We start from the raw sequence: 19,313 nt of genomic DNA, 5'->3' as shown, positions 1-19,313 counted from the left end.
TAAAAAAGAAGAGCTATATGTAGTATCGTGATTAAGGGTTTCAAAAAGATACTCACATCTCTAATACAGTCTTAAGTTGTTCAAGTTTTGGCTTGTTTTCTTCAATTTCAGAATCATTATTTTGTCCCAGCTCCATAAGAAGCTGTCGTGCAATATCTAGCACTTCCTATAAAATAAATTAACAGAAAATTGAATTTTTATGTAATTTTACCATTAAAAAATTTAAAACTAAACAAGAAAGCAAATACACTTGCCTGTAACTGTTTTGGTTTTTTGAGTTTTAATTTCCCTGATTTATATCCATCACATTTTTCAAAAAGATCAAAAAATCTTATAAAAAAAGAACACTGTTAGTCACTTGCAATAATTAACATTACCAATATATGTTTAAACTAACAAATAATAAATGATAAGCTATGGGACTAGAACTTGGGATCTAAGGATTTCAAGTACTGTGTTTGCTCTTTCACTATACATGTTGCTGCTCAACTTTGACTGATAAAACTTAGTACTTTCCTAAATGATACCAAACTAGTAATCACCATACTACTTTTCAAAGTTTTTTCACGGAAACCAAACATACAACTATAATTCATAATATTATATATTTTCTGAAGTCATTGCATACACATTGAAAATTACTTGTGTCAACACATACTTAATGGTTCAGGGTTTTCAAATTTTATCATCTCCAAATCAAACACTGGATAGAAGTAACAGAAACTTTCATTCTACGAATTTTCTTCTAAAAGGCTGAGGGATTATTCACTCTCAGAATGCAATACAAGAGAGTGATAAGCAAAGATTAAATAGAACACTTTTATGACAATAAATGAAAGCCAGGGCAGACTGATGATATTTATGAATATTGCCACAATAATTTTAGATGCTAATGAACATATTTTAAATGGATTTTGTATGCATCCACGGGTTTAAATATAAATGGCCAAGAGAGGGTAGATAAAAGTTTTTCTATATGATGTATTAATCAAAAGAGTTGATCACTTATCAGAAATCTTAAAATTATATCATGCATGTTAAATTATTCATCTTAAAACATACTTTTGATGCCTCACTTCCATTTTCATTTTTTGTTTTGGTGTTCGATCCCCATGACGTATAACAGCTATGACACATCTAAGTTCCATCCTAAAATGAAAAAATATATATGTTCTTAATTCTCTAAAAAAGATTTGTGTTGTATAATTCAGATTAATATGAACATTTAATCATTTATTTAGAGCCATCTTTTACCATTTCAAGATCTTTCCCACGAAGAATAATACTTACAACTATCTAGTTTTAACTTTATGAAATCAAATTCAAAATGAACTTAAGAAGCTGGGGGAGGGGGGTGATATTAAGCTATATAATAGAATATAACCTTTTCTTCTCTAGAAATGGCTACCTTAACTCTGGGATAAAAGTAGACGGACTACAATTTCTGAGCTTTATTAAATACCTGCTCTGTAGCATTAGATCATTACAGACTGAGACTTCATTAAATCAAAATAAAACTTTACATGATGGTTGCTATATGTATATATTTGCTAAGTTTTGCCCATGTAAGGAGAACAAGTATTTAAAACTCAAATTACTGGAAGATAAAATCATCTTAGAAGCATGCTAGAATTAAGAGGTATAATCTAGTGTTTGCTGAAGTGTGAACTGCAGAACATAACCCTGCAGGATATCAGCTGAGTTACCTGAAAAAATTTTATTTAACACTTTTGTGTTAAATCACTATGAAAAATGCTGATTAAAAATAAAATTTGTTCCCCCTATCATCAGTATATCTCAGGATATTTAACATGTTAATATAAATATCTAAGTTGTGGGAAAAAAAGCATTCAGTCAACTGACATGAATTTAAAGGAATAATTTTCAGTAATAGAATGTTATGAAACATTTTCGCAATACTGGTATAATTATGCAAGATATGACTTGAGAGAGCAAAAGTTGTAAGACCACTGTGAACCTTTAAGTAACATACCTATTGGTACCTTTTTAATTTTTATGGCTTGATTAAACAATTCTATAATTATCCAGGCATGTTTCAGTAGTTTACTTGTAACAATTAGTGGACCCTTATAAATACGTATAATCTACTACTTTATCTTTAAGCTGAATCATATGAAATCATACACAGTAAAGTGTCTAATCATCATTCGGAAATTTAATTTTTATCCTAATAGCACAGATGACAAGGGGAACTCAATTTCTAAATGAAAACAATTCAGACTTACATAGTTCCAGATGTAGTTGGTACAATTGGGATATCTTCAGCTTCTAAGGGTATTGACCACGGAATATGAAATTGTGGAGCCAGTTCTCGCATTACAATATTTCTTCAAGACAAAAAAGGAAATACTTAAAATTAGTCCATTTTAAGACAAAACTGGGTACTTAATGATAATGAGAGAGAATCGTAAGACTTAAAATATCTAGTGATTACATCACATACAAAATAACCCACAGAATCAAATTCTGATCAAGAAAAAATAAAAATCAGCAGTTCTAAATTGATGTATTAGACACATCAATGGGATTTCACAAATTTGAGATTATTTGCTTTAGTTTTAAAATATCAATCAGCATTGGATTCAAAGAAATCACTACAATTACATCATATCTAATTACATACATTCTGAAATTCAAGAATGTCTCTTCTGTGTGGCTACTGATAAGTTCTTATCAGTTTATTGAACACCTAAAATGCTACTATAAATATTGTGTTCATCTTAACAAATCACTACTATACCAATAAGGTTAAAAATGGAAAAATGTTTACTTTTTGGTTTTGTTTAAATTTAGCATTTATTTATGCTAAAATTTAGTAAACTCTCCCTAACATCACTTTAAGGGTAAGTTTGTAAATCTTTGAAACATACTATGGGTTAAATGTTCTTAATCTGAAAATCTGAAATCCAAAACACTTCTGGTCCCAAGCATTGTGGATAAGGGATACTTAACCAGTAAAAAAGCTGGCTCCAATTATTGAGCATTTTTTAATGTAAGTTTCCTATGGATTTGTCATATATACCTGGAAATGTCTTAAAAATAGTTATTGCTTTGCTAGTCTTCTGAATCAAAGTATAAAGAAAACAGGTTGAAGAATATAAAAACAGCATTTCTACCTACAATATTTTTTTTACATTCACTTGACAATCTTATGAAAATATCATCAAGTAACATATGCTTGTAGAACGAATTGTCATGCAAAAGAGTCATGAATTCTAAATATTTCTATTTTACTCTGTTTATTTATTTCATGAATGTTAATTTTGTCCATTAAGTGGAAGAAAACCTTTTCCACTGTAGTTACATGGCAAAAATTAGAGGAATAATGTATTCTAACAAATAAACTTTTGACTAATAATCAGCATGTTATAGTATTTGTAAACGTATGAAGTTAAAGGTTTTCATCTATACTGATCATAAATTAATCTGTCTTTGATAAGTCAAAGTATAATTCAGGATCTGGCATAGTCTTCGGGGGTATCATTTTATGAACACTGATCTTTACTCTAGAAGGCTTAAAAAAACCTGACCATTTAATGTTAACAGTTATTTGGTTTCTGAAAAACTAGTATATGAAGGTAAAAAGAAAATTTAAAAAATTCTTACCCAAGTATTTTTGCACAGTCATCATAATACTTCATGGAATTTTTCACAAAACTGAAGCCATTGACATCACAGACATAGGACTGTCCATTGGCCCGTAACAAATCAAAGCCACAAACTGTTTGCTATTTAAAATAAGTTATAAACTTTAAGGTTTAATTTAAATTATTAAGATTCACAGTTTTCTAGTCCTATCAGAACATATCAAATTTTATAAATGCTTAAAAGTATATTACTATATATTGGTTTACTTCACAATAAGAAATGAAAGAAATTATTTATTTGTAACTTGAGTACTCCGAAAATACATTATAGAGGCTATATGATTATTTAAGTCTTTTATCATAAAGTAGATATAGAACAATAATGCATAAGCGGCTAGAGAGGCCCCAAAATAATATATTCTATCACAAAGTTCTTCAATTAACATCTAATTTAAAAACAAAAGCAAAATTGTTAAAGGATCTGAAAAAAACAAAAAACAAAAAACAAAAAACTTGGCACTAGCAGAAATTACATCATGTTAATCAAAAAAAAAAAAGAGGGAGGGCGGATATGGAGAACAGTTTTGAGGACATATTCCAGAGGAAATTCTGTGATCTGTTTTGTTTGGTTTTGAGAGGTAGTGTCACTCTGTCACCCAGGCTGGAGTGCAGTGGCACAATCTTGGCTCACTGCAACCTCCACTTCCCAGGTTCAAGGAATTCTTGTGCCTCAGCCACCCGAGTAGCTAGGACTACAGGCGTGTGCCACCACACCAGGCTAATTTTTGTATTTTTTAGTAGGGACAGGGTTTTGCTATGTTAGCCAGGTGAGTCTGGGGTTCCTGGCCTCAAGTAATCCACCTACTTCAGCAACCCCAAAGTGCTGGGATTACGGGTGTGAGGCACCACACCCAGTCAAAATCCTGTGATCTTTTAAACCCCCAATACCACATATTCGTGAACACCTGTAATAAACTTACTTTATTTGGGAGAAGAAAATGGCCAAAAGGCATGAATTTGCCACTCAGACTCTAAGAACTTTCTGATCTAACATTTGATGTTCAGTCATCAGGTATTAGTAGAATGTGATTTTTTTGTCACAGCTTTCAGAATCCTGGCATAATAAAAGGATTTCTATAAAGCTATTAAAACTTATTTACAGGCTAACATTCCTTCCATGAAAGACACTTCAAATTATTAAGGCACAAAGTAATTCTTTATTGTTTAATAGCCAGTAACATATACTAGCCTTTAAGTTATAGATCCAAGGCAAGATTTCAAAAAGGTAAAATTTTTATCCTTCATTAAATGAAGGTTGTACTATTTCTATTTAAACCTTTACTATATAGTAGTTAGGAAGAAACCTAATAATATAGATTGAGAGAATTAGTCAAATGTCAAAAGTCAAAAAGTTTTTTTTAAGAAATGTTTTTGGCTGGGTGCAGTGGCTCACACCTGTAATTCCAGCACTTTGGAAAGCCGAGGTGGGCGGATCACGAGGTCAGGAGTTTGAGATTAGCCTGGCCAACATGGCGAAACCCCCTCTCTACTGAAAATACAAAAATTAGCCGGGTGTGGTGGTGGGTGCCTGTAATCCCAGCTACTCTGGAGGCTGAAGCAGGAGAATAGTTTGAACCCGGTCGTGCCACTGCACTCCAGCCGGGGCGACAGCATGACTCTTGTCTCAAAAAAAAAACAAAAACAAAAACAAAAAACAGAAAGATATGTTTTTATATTGTTTTCATGAACATCTTTTATCATATATTAGGCCAAAGAATCAATCGCCAGGGCTAGACCACTGAGAACTGTTTTCATTTAACAAAAAAACTTACCAGTTATATGAAAGTAACACTTAAAGCCAGTTTCAAAAAGTACACTAGACAATAACCCTAAAACACTGATTAGTTGAGTCATTTCTGTAATTTTAATTTCTGAATAAACTGACCAGGTTTTCTTTTATATAATGCAAAAGAATATACTGGCACTACAAGAATCCCTTGAAAAATACATGAACCATTCAGATGTATTAATTACTTTCTCAGTTTACTTCTCCAATTATAAGCACCAATAATGTCTTAGTCAAAAAAGAAAATTAGAATTTACCTTTATAAGGATCTATAGATTTGTATAACATCTTACCTTAAAAGCAAGGCAGACTTTCCAAGCAATTAATTTCTCTCGTGCATTGAGAATAACAGGATATCTTACTTCTTTTCCTTCACTGTCTCGTTCCACCTTGCCATCAAGTGCTGGAGATTTTCGAGCTTCAGCATGGGCATAATCTGGACCCACTGTATAAACCTTTCAAAAATGTTAAATAAATGTATAAATACATATGTGTGTGTATGTGTGTGTGTGTAACCAGCAGACAACAAATCCAGTGAAAATCAATAACTAAAAACTAGTTCTGAATCCAGGCTAATAGACATATCTTTTTATTTTACATGCCCAAATTTTCAGTTCATTGGGAAAGGTTGTAAGTAATCATTATATGGCAAAATTGGTAGAGTGAAGTTTCATTCTCTATAGAGAACTATTATACTGAGTATTATGAGGGAATACTAGGATGTATACGATGTGATTGCTGTCTTTAAATTGTTTTAGTTTAACAAATGAGAGATGCAAATAACCATTATAGGGAAAAAAAAAATCCCAAAAGAAAATCTTTAAAAGGGTGAGGGTATGAATCTGAGTGCAGATAAGAGAAGAAAAGTAAAAGAAAGAGGCATGAACAGCATGATGTATTCAGGTATTGGCAAGTTATCTGATGTAGTTTATACTGTAAGAAATGAGGTTTATAAGACAAACAGAGGACACTGAAATATCTTGTATGGCAGGATTATGAATCTGGTTATTATCCTGTGGTCAATAAGGATCCACTAGAGAACTTTTAAGGATTCATACTCAGATTTATACTTTAGAAAACATTCTGGTTAGAGAAAGAATGGCTGAAGGTAAAGCAATTAAGACCTTATTTGTCACCAACTAAAATGACAGACACTTTTTATATCACATCACAGTTGTCACAGATCTCAAAACCTCACTTACACTAATCACTGCTTGGAAACTGTGATGGTTATTAGACCTTTATCCCTGGTATCTTATTATTTAATGCCCCTTTAAAGACTTATTATGTTTAACACAAAGTTGGTTTTTAAATATTTTATTATATTTTAATAAAATTTGTCTTCATCATAATCTTACATGTTTAAAGCATTTAAAAACACTACTCTTCAAAAAGAGTCCATAGGCTTCAGACTGCTAAAGATGTTGATGGTACAAAACATGAGGAATCCCTAATCAAAAAGAAAGAGATCCTGAGTAAAGGTTAGATACAGTTAAAGATTAACTTCTTTTTCTGATATCATTGGTAAACTTGAAATATAAAACTAAAATCTATTTTAATCAATCCTACCTTAACATCAGTACCATCTGTGGGCATAAACTCTTCATATATATATGAGCCTGTTTTTCGTACATTGCTTTCTGGAGAATAAACACTACTTCTACTGCCAATCTGAAAACAAAAGATGTCCATCGATATAAAAAAGCAAATTATTTCCCTCATTTTTATGATAAAATGACAAATAGTTTATTAACCACCTATTTCCATCTTAGACATTTTCAAATACATTTTTAATCCACAAATAATTAACAAAACTTACTACATACTTGGCACTATAGTAGTCTCTATTGTTACCATAACTTACATATTAAAGAGTATAGAAATACAATGAACAGTAAGAGTTATATTCCTAAGATTCATCCAGGTTGCTGCATGTAAGCTTGTTCATTTTTACTACTCTAGAATTTTCCACTGTATAAATACACCAGAATTTATCCATTCTCCTATCAATGTATGTTTAGGTTGTTTTCCAAGCTTTGGTGATTACAACGTTGCTTTCAACGTTCTTATGTGTCGCGACAGCAAACTTGTATGAGTGTTCCTAAGGTATATAATAAAAGTGGAACTGCTCGGTGATAGAATGTGCTCATATTCAACTTGTGAAGATAATGAAAAATCTTTATCAACTATTTTAACAATGTAGGGTCTCATCAGCAATGTGTAAGTTTTCACTGTTCTACATCCTTGTTTACACTTGTTACTGTTAGGCTTCTTAATACCTGCTACTTTAATGGATGTTAAAATGGTATCTCACTGTGTTCTTAATTTGAATTTTCATCAATTTTTATACATGTATATGCATTTTACATTCTGATACATTGCTAAATTATGTTGTTAAGAGGCTACACTACTTTGTATTTCTGCCAACAATGTTTGCCCTTGTGCTTATTTCTCAACTAGTTCAATATTTTTTATCTTTGTCAATCCAAAAAGTAATACAATGTCATTATATCTAGATTTGATTTGCATTTATTTTATTATGAGTATAATTAAGTGTACTTTCAGGTATGTAAAGTTATCAGTGTTACTTTTTCTATGAGCTGTTATTTTTCTGGGCCATTATTCTAAAATACTGCTACAGCTTAAGTGAATTTCTAGTTTGACAGATATACAAAATGGGAGGGAAAAGAAAAGTCAAGTATCCTTCCTGGCATTCTGCAGGCAGAAATTCTGCTTAACAACATTAAATAACTAAAATGATGCCATGCCTTTCTAACAAAGTATATCAGTTTTATAAATTTACCTCTAAATGATACATTTTCAAGAGTTCAATATTTAACCATAATTAAATGCTTGATTGCTTTTAATAACACTTACACAACAATGTCTAAAGAAGAGTATTCATACAAAAGTTACAAAGGTTTTACCTTTCTAAAGAGTCTTTGACTTCCACCACCAGCAGAAGTTGGGTAATAAATGTAAACATTGTGATCTTCTGCACTGACTGGCTTTTCTACAAATGGCTTTTGAAAAACTTCCCCATTTACTTCTACATGATCTTCCCCTTCAATCAGATTACATTCTATAAAACAAACATGATTGCAAGAAATATCACATATTATATTATCAGGACACCACATTATTATCGAGGACTTTTTTTACTAAAAGACCATAAAAGAAAAGTAAATTTGGATAATGTACTCACTTGATTTTAATCATACATGTTTATATAAATAACATATGTCAACGTTTATGATATATATGGCATTAAAAGCTATAGTTCTTCAAAATTTTACAGACTTATCATTTCACACTACCACACCACAGAATTCAAAGTTAGACGTGAAATTATTATATCAAGACTGAGAAGTAACTCAAGAATGTCACCATCTTCTGAAAACTGTGTGAGATTATTTGTATCAGATATCGTAAAACATGAAGCTATTTAAGTTAGAAAGTAACTCATATGCAAAGTAAGCCAGCAATTCAATTAGAAAGTTAAATTTTTAAATCTAGACAAGAAAAGTTTCCTGCTTAAGACGATGATTACTTTATCTCTTTTTTAAATGTTATTTTTAACCATCATGGGTACATAGTAGTTGTATATATTTATGCGGTCCATATGAAATTCTGATACAGGCATACAATGGTCTAATAATCAAATTGGAATAGTTGGGGTATTCACCATCTCAAACATTTATCATTTCTTTGTGTTAGGAACATTCTAATTTCACTCTTAGTTATTTCAAAATATAAAATAAATTATTGTGAACTACAGTCACCCTATTATGCTACCAAATACTGGATCTTATTCATTCTATATAACTGCATTTTTATACTCACTAACCATCCTCACTTTATCCCCGTCATCCTTGCAACCCTTCCCTCCAGTAACAATTATTCTATGCTCAAGCTCTAAGAGTTCATCTTTTTTTTTTTTTAAAGCTCCCACACGTGAAAACATGCAATATTTCTTTCTTGCCTGGCTTATTTTACTTAACATAAGACTTCCAGTTTCATCCATGTTGTTGCAAATGACAGGATTTCATTCTTTTTATGGCTGAATAGTATACCATTGTCTATAGGTACCACATTTTCTTTATCCATTAATGGACACTTAGGTTGTTTCTATACTGGCCATTCCAAGTGGTGCTGCAATACACATGAGTGCAAATATCTCTTCAATATACTGATTTCCTCTTTTTTTGGACATATACTCAGCAGTGAGATTGCAAGATCATATGGTAGCTCTATTTTTAGTTTTTTGAGGAACCTCCATTCTGTTCTCAATAGTGGCTTTACTAATTTATATTCCCACCAACAGTATTCCCTTTCTCCACATCCTCACAAACATTTCTTATTGCTTGTCTTCTTGATAAAAGCCATTTTAACTGGGATGAGTTGATATTTCATTATAGATTTGATGTGCATTTCTCTGATGATTGGTGACGTTGAGCATATTTTCATATACCTATTGGTCATTTGTATGTCTTCCTTCGAGAAAAATCTGTTCAAATCTTTGCCCATATTTTAATTAGATTGTTTTTTTCCTATAGAGCTGTTTGAGTTTCTTATATATTCTGGTTACTAGTCCCTTGTCAAATGGGTAGTTTACAAATATTTTCTCCCATTCTGTGGACTGTCTCTTCACTGTATTATTTCCTTTCCTGTGCAGAAGCTTTTCATGTTGATGTGATCCCATTAGCACATTTTTGCTTTGGTTGCTTGAGTTTCTGAGGTCTTACTCAAGAAACATTTGCCCAGACCAATATCCTGGAGTGTTTCTACAATGTTTTCTTCTAGTACTTGCATATTTTCAGGTCTTAGATTTAAGTATTTAACCCATTTTGATTATGTATATAGAGAAAGATAGGGGCCTAATTTGATCCTGCATATAGATACCAAGTTTTCCCAACACTACTTACTGAAGAGACTGTCCCTTCCCCAGTGGACATTCTGGTCAACTTTGTCGAAAATGAGTTAATTGCAAATGTGTGTACTTTTTTCTGGATTCTGTATTCTGTTCCTTTGGTCTATGTTTCGATGCCAGTACCATCCTGTTTTGGTTACTATAGCTTTGTAGTGTAACTTAAAAGTCAAATATTGTGATTCCTCCAGTTTTGTTGTTTTTGTTCAGGCTGGCTATGACTATTCTGAGTCTTTTGTGGTTCCATATAAATTTTAGTATTTTTTTTTTCTATTTCTGTGAAGAATGTCTTTAGTATTCTGACTGCATTGAATCTGTAGACAGCTTTGGGTAGTATGGCAATTCTTTCAATCTATGAAAATGGAGTATTTTTCCATTTTTTGGTGTGTTCTCTTCAATTTCTTTCATCAGCATTTTATGGTTTTCATTGTAGAAGAGATCTTTCATTTCTTTAAGTGAATTCCTAGGTATTTACTTTATTTGTAGCTATTGTAAATGGGATTACTTTTTTTTTTGGTTTCTTTTTCAGATTGTTTGCTGTTCGCATATAGAAATGCTATGGATTTTTGTAAGTTGATATTGTATCCTGCAACTTTACTGAACTTGTTCTAATAGTTTTGTGGTAGAGACTCTAGGATTTTCTAACTATAAGATCATATCATCTATAAACAAGGATAATTTAACTCCTTTCTTTTCGATTTGGATGCCCTTTATTTCCTTCTCTTCCCTAATTTCTCTGGCTATAATTTCCAGTACTAAGTTGAATAAAAGAGATGAAAGTAGACATCTTTGTCTTGTTCCAAGTCTTAGAGGAAATATTTTTACCTTTTCCCTGTTCAGTATGACGTTAGCTGTGGGTTGGTCATATAGGCCTTTTATCATATAAAGGTAAGTTCATTCCATACCCAGTGTTTTGAGAGATTTTATCACGAAAGGATGTTTAATTTTATCAAATGCTTTTTCTCCATCAACTGAAATGATCATATGTAGACAGTATAGAGTTGGGTCTTATTTTTTAATCCATTTTGCAACTCTATGTCTTTTGATGCAAGAATTTAGCCCATTTACATTCATGTTATTATTGATAGGTAAAGACTTGCTTCTGTTATTTTGGTATTTGTTTTCTGAGGTTTTTATTTTTTTGTCCTCCCTTCCTTCCTTCCTGTATTCCTTTATGGGAAAGTGATTTTCTGCCTGGGCATGATGGCCCCCAGCACTTCGGGAGTCTGAGACAGGAGGACCACATAAGCCAAGGAGTTTTGAAACCAGCCTGGGCTACACAGTGAGACCCTGTCCCTACAAAAAATAATTACTTGGACATGGTGGCTTGTGCTTGTAGTCCCAGCTACTCAGGAAGCTGAAGTGGGAGAATCACCAGGGAGTTGAGGCTATAGTGAAAAGTGATCCCGCCACTTCACTCCAACATGGGTGAAATGCCATTATGCCACTTCACTCCAACATGGGTGAAGAGCAAGACCCTGTCTCAAATACATATATATGTATGTAATTCTCTCCGGTAGTATGTTTTAATTTCTTTTTATTTTTTGTGTATCTGTTATAGGTTTTTGTTTTGTGATTACCATAAGGCTTACAAATAACATTTTATTAGCAATTATTTTAAATTGATGACAACTCTGATTACAAAGAAAAGAAAAAGAAAGAGAAAATTTTAAAAACTCTACATTTTAACTCCATTTCGCCCATCCATGTTTTGGCTTTTTGTTGTCTCTATTTTTATGTTTCTATACTCGTAAGAAGTTGTTGTAGTTATTATTTCTGACAGGTTTGCCTTTTAGTCTTCCTATGAAATATATAAGAGGTTTGTACACCACAATGACAGTGTTAGAATATTATGTACTTATCTGTGCACTTACTATTACCAATGAGTTTTACACATTAAGATGATTTCTTGAATTTTTTTTTTTTTTTTTTTTTTGAGATGGAGTCTTTCTCAGTCACCCAGGCTGGAGTGCAGTGGCACGATCTTGGCTCACTGCAAGCTCTGCCTCCTGGGTTCACGCCATTCTCCTGCCTCAACCTCCTGAGTAGCTGGGACTACAGGCACCCGCCACCAAGCCCGGCTAATTTTTTTTTGTATTTTTAGGAGAGACAGGGTCTCACCATGTTAGCCAGGATGGTCTCGATCTCCTGACCTCGTGATCCACCAGCCTCAGCCTCCCAAAGTGCTGGGACAGGCATGAGCCACTGCGCCTGGCCCAGATGATTTCTAATTGTTAATGTATTTTTCTATCAGATTGATGAACTCCTTTTAGCATTTCCTGTAAAACATTTCCTTAGAGACCCTGTAAGATCTTTTTCTCATCCTATCCTATAAGGATAGGAAATTCCAGGATATTGGTAATTCATGAATCCCTCAGCTTTTGTTTAGTAAAATCTATTATGTCTTCATGTTTGAAGGATAATTTTGCTGAATAGAATATTCTAGGTTCGAAGTTTTCTTTTTTCCTTCAATACTTTGAATGCCATCACACTCTCTCCTAGCCTATAAGCTTTCTGTTCAGATGTCAGCTGCCAGCTGTATCAGAGCTTCTTTAAATGCTATATACATCTATTCTCTGGGTGTTTTAAGGATCTTTGTTTATCCTTGACCTTTCAGAGTTTGATTAACATATGTCTTATTTGAGTTAAATATTCATATTCTTCTATGATCTATGGATATTCATATCTTTCTTTAGGTTTGGAAAGTTGTTATTGTTTCTTTCAATAAACTTTCTACCATGATCTCTCTATGTTTTCTTTAAGAGCACTAATTATTGGATTTGTCCCTTTGAGGCTATTTTTAAGATATATATATATATATATATACATATATATATATATAAACATTTTCCCTTCCTCTTATTAACTACATAGGTCCCAAAGTTGTCAAAGAAAAATGAAGAAAGGAGTGGGCCAAAAAGATGAAAAGTGCTACCTGAGAAGTTTGTTCAGACTCCTCTGTCAGGTCTCTTTAGTCCTTAGGTGTGTTTCATTCTTTTCCTCTCTTTCTCCTCTGGCTATGTATTTTCACATAGCCGGTCTTCAAGCTCACTAATTCTTCTACTTGATCCACTTTGCTGTTGAGAGGCTTTGATGTATATTTCAGTTTGTCAACTGAATTTTTCAGTTCCAGAATTTTGGCTTGATGGTTTTGAATTATTTCAATCTCTTTGTTAATTTCTCATGTTACAATTCTGATTCACTCTCCATGTTACCTTGCAGTTCTTGAGCTTCCTCAAGACAGCTATTTTGAATTCTCTGTCTGAAAGGTCACATATCTACATCACTCCAGGATTCGTAACTGGTACCTTATTTAGTTTGTTTGGTGAGGTCACATTTTTCTGGATGTTCTTGATGCTTGTAGACATTCACTGATGTCTCGGTATTTACAAGTTAGATATTTATTTCAGTCTTCACCGTTTGGGCTTCTTTGTGCCCATCCTTCTTGAGAAAGCTTTCCACATATTCAAAAAAGACATAAGCGTTACGATCGAAGCCTGAGGTCACTGCAGCTATATTAGCACTAGGGGGCGCCCTAAGCCCAGGAATGCTACAACTCTTGCCAACATGTTCACAGAGGCACCACCATGGTAGACTAATTTTTCGGTTCTTACGAAGGTGCTTTCTTGCATTGCTAGTTTATAATTTGGTGCTCCTGTGGGGAGTGGGACAATCACTGGAGGGTATATTCGGACATCTTGTTCTGCGCCCCCCTCTAGTTTTTAATAAAAGATGGTTTAAGGTATGATAAATTCATCAAAATTCCCCACAATAGTTAAGTGTGAACAGAATGTTAACTCTTAAGACAAACATATATCTTGCCTTCAGACTAAGTTAGGTATAGCTTCCATGCTATGTTTTAGATAACCAGAAAAAAAGGAGCAAAGAGTGCTTTAAAATAGAAGTACTGTTGCCCCTTGTTATAAGCGGTGACTGGTTCCAGGAACCCCCTCGTATACCAAAATCTTCACATACTCAAGTCCCAAAGTTGGCTCTGCAGAATCCATGTAAATGAAAAGTCGGCTATCAGTATATGTGGGACCCACGAATCCAGTATTTTCAATTCATGTTTATTCCGTGAATAAGCAGACTGGCAGAGTTCAAACCCATGCTGTTCCAGGGCCAACTGTATTTCCAAATTCTTGGCCAGTATTTAGTTTTTGGCATTGTAGCATGAAGTTTCTAATACTTAATTCAATAGTCATAGATAAATCACTTGTTCACCCTTAATCAATAAAAATTCACTCGTATGTAATTTCAAAATTCTAACTCATGGTTCTTAGAGAGATGTCAAAGGTAGGCCAAAGAAAAGAAGGATAAATAATTCCTAAATTATTAGTTAGCCTTTTAACTCTGTGTCACCTTTTAATTCAATATGTTTGGCTGTTTAGATTTTTTCTTTTTTTCTTTTTTTTTTTTTTTGAGACGGAGTCTCGCTCTGCCGCCCAGGCTGGAGCGCAGTGGCGCAATCTAGGCTCACCGCAAGCTCCGCCTCCCGGGTTCACGCCATTCTCCTGCCTCAGCCTCCCAAGTAGCTGGGACCACAGGCGCCCGCCACCGCGCCCAGCTAATTTTTTTGTATTTTCAGTAGTGACGGGGTTTCACTGTGTTAGCCAGGATGGCCTCGATCTACTGACCTCGTGATCCTCCCGCCTCGGCCTCCCAAAGTGCTGGGATTACAGGCGTGAACCACTGCGCCTGGCCTAGATTATTTTTTAAAAATGGAATAGAACACTATGAATTCTTTAAATTCCTTCCAGTTAATTATTGTAAGAATGTGGCCCAAAAGTATGTCAAGTGGCAAAGAAAGCTAACCTAAAATCTCTTACTCTTACCTTTGGGATTATTTGGGTCACGGTTCAAAATTGCATAACGAGGAAGTAAAATACCTTCAGCTTGAAGAATACTATATACTTCTCTCCTGAAGAAAAAGGAAAACATCCTTATTGTTTTATTGCTGCATTTCACAATGAATATATTATTGTAGTTTTCTTAAAAGACATTATTACTGTTCTACAAATAAAAAGGGTATATATATCAACCCTTTTTATTTTTTAAATAAACAAATGTCATTTCAAATATTGAAAAAAGGTATTCTGAGGAAATATTCAGCAATAAGAACAAAAATTTATGCACAATTCTTTTCTAGCTTATTAGGATACTAATTATTAAAACTGAGAACGTAAATGTATTTTAAAAATGGCTGAATAAAGTTGATATATCACAATGATAGAACATTACCTAAGCATTAAAAACCTTATGCTCAAATAGTATTTAATGACATGGAGAAATGTTCACAGTATACTAGAGAAAAGTGATTCTAATTTGGTAAAATGTGATTGTGTGTATGTATTGCTTTCTATAGAAAAAATATGATATAGTGACAAGATTAAATGGCTTTCAGTATGCTTTTACTTTTCAAACCTTTTAAAACATACATTTCTATAGCTATAGCTGTATATATATATAAATACATATATATGAATTAATATGTAAATCTAGAGAAAATGTTTTAAATTTTAGATATTAATAATTGTTACTCTCTGGAAGAACAGAAAAAAATAGCAGAGTGAAAAAACCATAGGGTCTCATATTTACAAAGCATTTTCATATATATAATCTCATATTGTAATGGTAACACTAGAAAATAGAATGCTGGTGAGATTATAATAGCTATAGGAGTGAAACATCGATTGAATGAAATACATAAATACACTCATATTTTATAATGTATTAGAAATCCATGCTTTTTACCTGTTCAATGAATGCTAAAATATATAGTATAATATTTTTCAAAATAGGTATACTTTACCATTTAAAAAATCTAGTTATAATGAGTAAAGTCCTAATTTCATCATCAGTCCCATGACAGAAAAAGTGCTCATAACTTTCAATGGTTTAGTAGGTTCTGGAATTTGTTAAACAATCTCGGTGAAGTCTGTCCTACTACTTGGGGAACTACTTGTGACTTTGGTTAGATTAATCAATCTTCCTAATTATCAAGATTCCTCATCTGTAAAATTAGGTAATAAACAACTCTTTCTGAGTATTTTGAAAGTACAATGAATTAATAATGCAAAAACACCTGATGCCATGTCAGCGTAGAGTAGGTACTAAATTAATGTTAATTTTCCTTCCCTTAATTCAGCCAACTTCACCACTCACCTATCTTGTATGAGATACTGCATATTCAAGTCATTGATTACAAATGGATTCCTGAGTTTTGCATAGGCAACCGCTTTGTCCAGTGGAAATCCTAAGAATACATATTATTAACATATTCTGTATAATCTCAAGATAAGCATCTATACTTTATTAATTTGAATTGATGCCACTTCCCATAAAAGATTTATTTCATTAACACATAACTGCCTTCTATAAAAGGTATGGAATAATATATACATAAACCTTGATTTAACTTCTATATTAAATCTTATTTTTTCCTAATTTGATTGTTAAGGCACAGCAAACCAGTGGTTATATAACCAAATTTGGAGCACTGACATGTGAGTCAAGGTCCGACTAGTCAGTCACCTGAAATAAGGTAAAATTCACCTCATACACAAAGAGAAATCTATATATAAATAGCATGGGTGTATCAGAATCACCTGGTGATTTTTAAAAAATATATTCAACATCTCTTCTTTTCTCTTAGATATTTTGATGCCTACACACATAAATTAGCCGATAACCAAAGAACTTATGTACCTTTAAAAACAGTGGGCCAGGAGTGGTGGTGCACGCCTGTAATCCCAGCACTTTGGGAGGCCAAGGCAGGTGGATCACCTGAGGTCAGGAGTTTGAGACCAGCCTGGCCAACATGGTGAAACCCCGTCTCTACTAAAATTACAAAAAATTAGCCAGGTGTGGTGGCATGCACCTGTAATCCCAGATACTTGGGAGGCTGAAGCAGGAGAATCACTCGAACCCAGGAGACGGAGGTTGCGGTGAGTGGAGATTGCGCCCTTGTACTCCAGCCTGGGCAACAGAGCAAGGCTCTGTCTCAAAAAACAAAAAAAAAAAGCTATACAAGCAAAAATTAATTCATATATGACATATATGCTCAAAATATATGAGCAGAATCATGCTATTGCTCGGTCAACATTAAAATATTAGAAATTAACTCCCTAAAACTTCTAGACTGGTAAAAGTACTAATTACAATGAAAACAAATCAAATAGTAGATATAGTTAACAACAGCTCCCCTCCCCCAAAATCTAAAAAAATCTTATGATTATATTTTATTCTCTATATTGGCACTAATGCCAGGTACAGTGGCTCTTGCCTCTCCCAGTACTTTGGGAGGCCGAGTTGGGAGGAGTGCTTGAGGCCAGGAATTCAACACCAGCCTGGGCAACATAGCAAGATCCCATCTCTACAAAAAATTCAAAAGAATCAGCAGAGGGTAGTGGCGCAACCTGTAGTTCTATCTATTCAGGAGGCTGAGGTGGGAGGATCACTTGAGCCCAAGAGTTTGAGGTTACAGGGAGCTATGACTTTACCACTGTACTCCAGCCTGGTTGACAGAGCAAGACCCTGTCTCCAGGGGGAAAAAAAAATTGACAAAAAGTCTCCAATTTTATCCATCAATACACATCATTAGTTGTATACCGTAACAGTTAAAGACATAAACCAGCGTTCAAATCCTGGTTCCATCTTTCACTAGCTATGTGACCTTGGGCAAATTTATTTAACGTCTCTAAGCCTCTGGTACCAGCATAAAAGGGTATTATACCAGTCTTACCTAGTAGAGTTTTGAGGAATTAATAATAGTGTGGATATAAGGCACTAAGCACAGTACCTGACATAGTAAGTGCTCAATAAATGTTATTGTTATTATTCCTTAAGAGGCAATATTTTAATAAATATCTATGGAAAAGGATAAAAATCAGCAAGCATACATCACTTTAGTATTCAACTATATAATACTAAGTATACCTGTGAAGAGACTATATTTTACAGCACTACCAGGATAAAGAGAAAAAGTATTAAAACATGCTGAAAATAAAACAAAACAAAAAGCTGTGGCCAGTTAAACCAGATTTATTCCTAAACTCCTCTTAGTTTTTGAAATTTGAATACAGATACTTTATATCAAGAATCACTTAGCCACAAATTACAAATCCTGCAAGTTTTGTAAAGACTCTCAGAATTCATTGCTTGTAAAGATGTCTCGATGTCTATGATTTGAAGCCTCCTTACAGAATTTAGCAAATAGAAAACACCTATACCGTTTCCTGCTTTTGTTTTTGTTAAAGAGAAACTTTTTCCCTACCAAGAGATAGTATGTGGAATATGACATTAGCTATAGCACCTAGTTTTTACAGGTAAATATAGCATTAATAGGAAGAACCATGTGAGGGTAAGGGAAGAATGCTTTACTCTCAAGGAGGAAGAAATTTTAAGGTTCTCTAAAATAAGCAGCCTGAGTCTTTAAAGATCAGTGTCTTGACTTCTCTATGAAATAATGAACATCAATTTAGGCTATGGTAGCACAACCATGCTCCATCTTCTTCCTGCTGAAGTAAGACTTTAACATAGCTCAGGACAACATATTTTGGTAACAAGAGATGATTAAATATGAATACATTTACAACCGAGAGCACATCTTTTCAATTAATAGTTCTCAGTGGGAAATTCACTTAATTCACAGATTCTTAGGCTATGAATTTTCAGATGTACCCTCAGCAATAATTTGATTAGTGGACTTTACAATGACATAATACTTAAGCTGAATTGATATTTCAGTTTGATTAATAAAATATAGCAAGGAATATCTAAAAATCTCAAATTATTAAGTTCTTAAAAATGAAGTATGAATATGTATATGAAAAATGATAGATCTTGTTCTATACAGCCTAGAAAGGGACTTATTCAATAATTCAAGAACTTGTCCTAAGAAACTTACAGATGCAAACAAGAGCTCACACAA

General features: G+C 33.3%; 1 protein-coding gene across 2 annotated transcripts in view; it reads right to left on the bottom strand.

Moving 5' to 3' along the window:
* The window catches only part of PPIP5K2 (diphosphoinositol pentakisphosphate kinase 2), a 76,716-nt gene that overhangs the window by 47,570 nt on the left and 9,833 nt on the right, over window positions 1-19,313 (bottom strand). For both annotated transcript variants that reach the window (XM_011989023.1, XM_011989024.1), the window contains exons 4-13: window positions 16,547-16,637; window positions 15,217-15,302; window positions 8,382-8,536; window positions 7,024-7,125; window positions 5,748-5,909; window positions 3,628-3,749; window positions 2,247-2,348; window positions 1,063-1,149; window positions 255-330; window positions 57-166 (exon numbers count right to left, since the gene is read on the bottom strand). In XM_011989023.1, the coding sequence (XP_011844413.1) occupies window positions 57-166; window positions 255-330; window positions 1,063-1,149; window positions 2,247-2,348; window positions 3,628-3,749; window positions 5,748-5,909; window positions 7,024-7,125; window positions 8,382-8,536; window positions 15,217-15,302; window positions 16,547-16,637 (1,093 nt within the window). The remainder of the gene's footprint in view (window positions 1-56; window positions 167-254; window positions 331-1,062; window positions 1,150-2,246; window positions 2,349-3,627; window positions 3,750-5,747; window positions 5,910-7,023; window positions 7,126-8,381; window positions 8,537-15,216; window positions 15,303-16,546; window positions 16,638-19,313) is intronic.

This window comes from Mandrillus leucophaeus, unplaced genomic scaffold (genome assembly GCF_000951045.1).
Source record: "Mandrillus leucophaeus isolate KB7577 unplaced genomic scaffold, Mleu.le_1.0 Scaffold344, whole genome shotgun sequence".
Taxonomy (NCBI): Eukaryota; Metazoa; Chordata; class Mammalia; order Primates; family Cercopithecidae; genus Mandrillus; species Mandrillus leucophaeus.
This window is presented reverse-complemented; position numbering and strand designations above follow the sequence as displayed.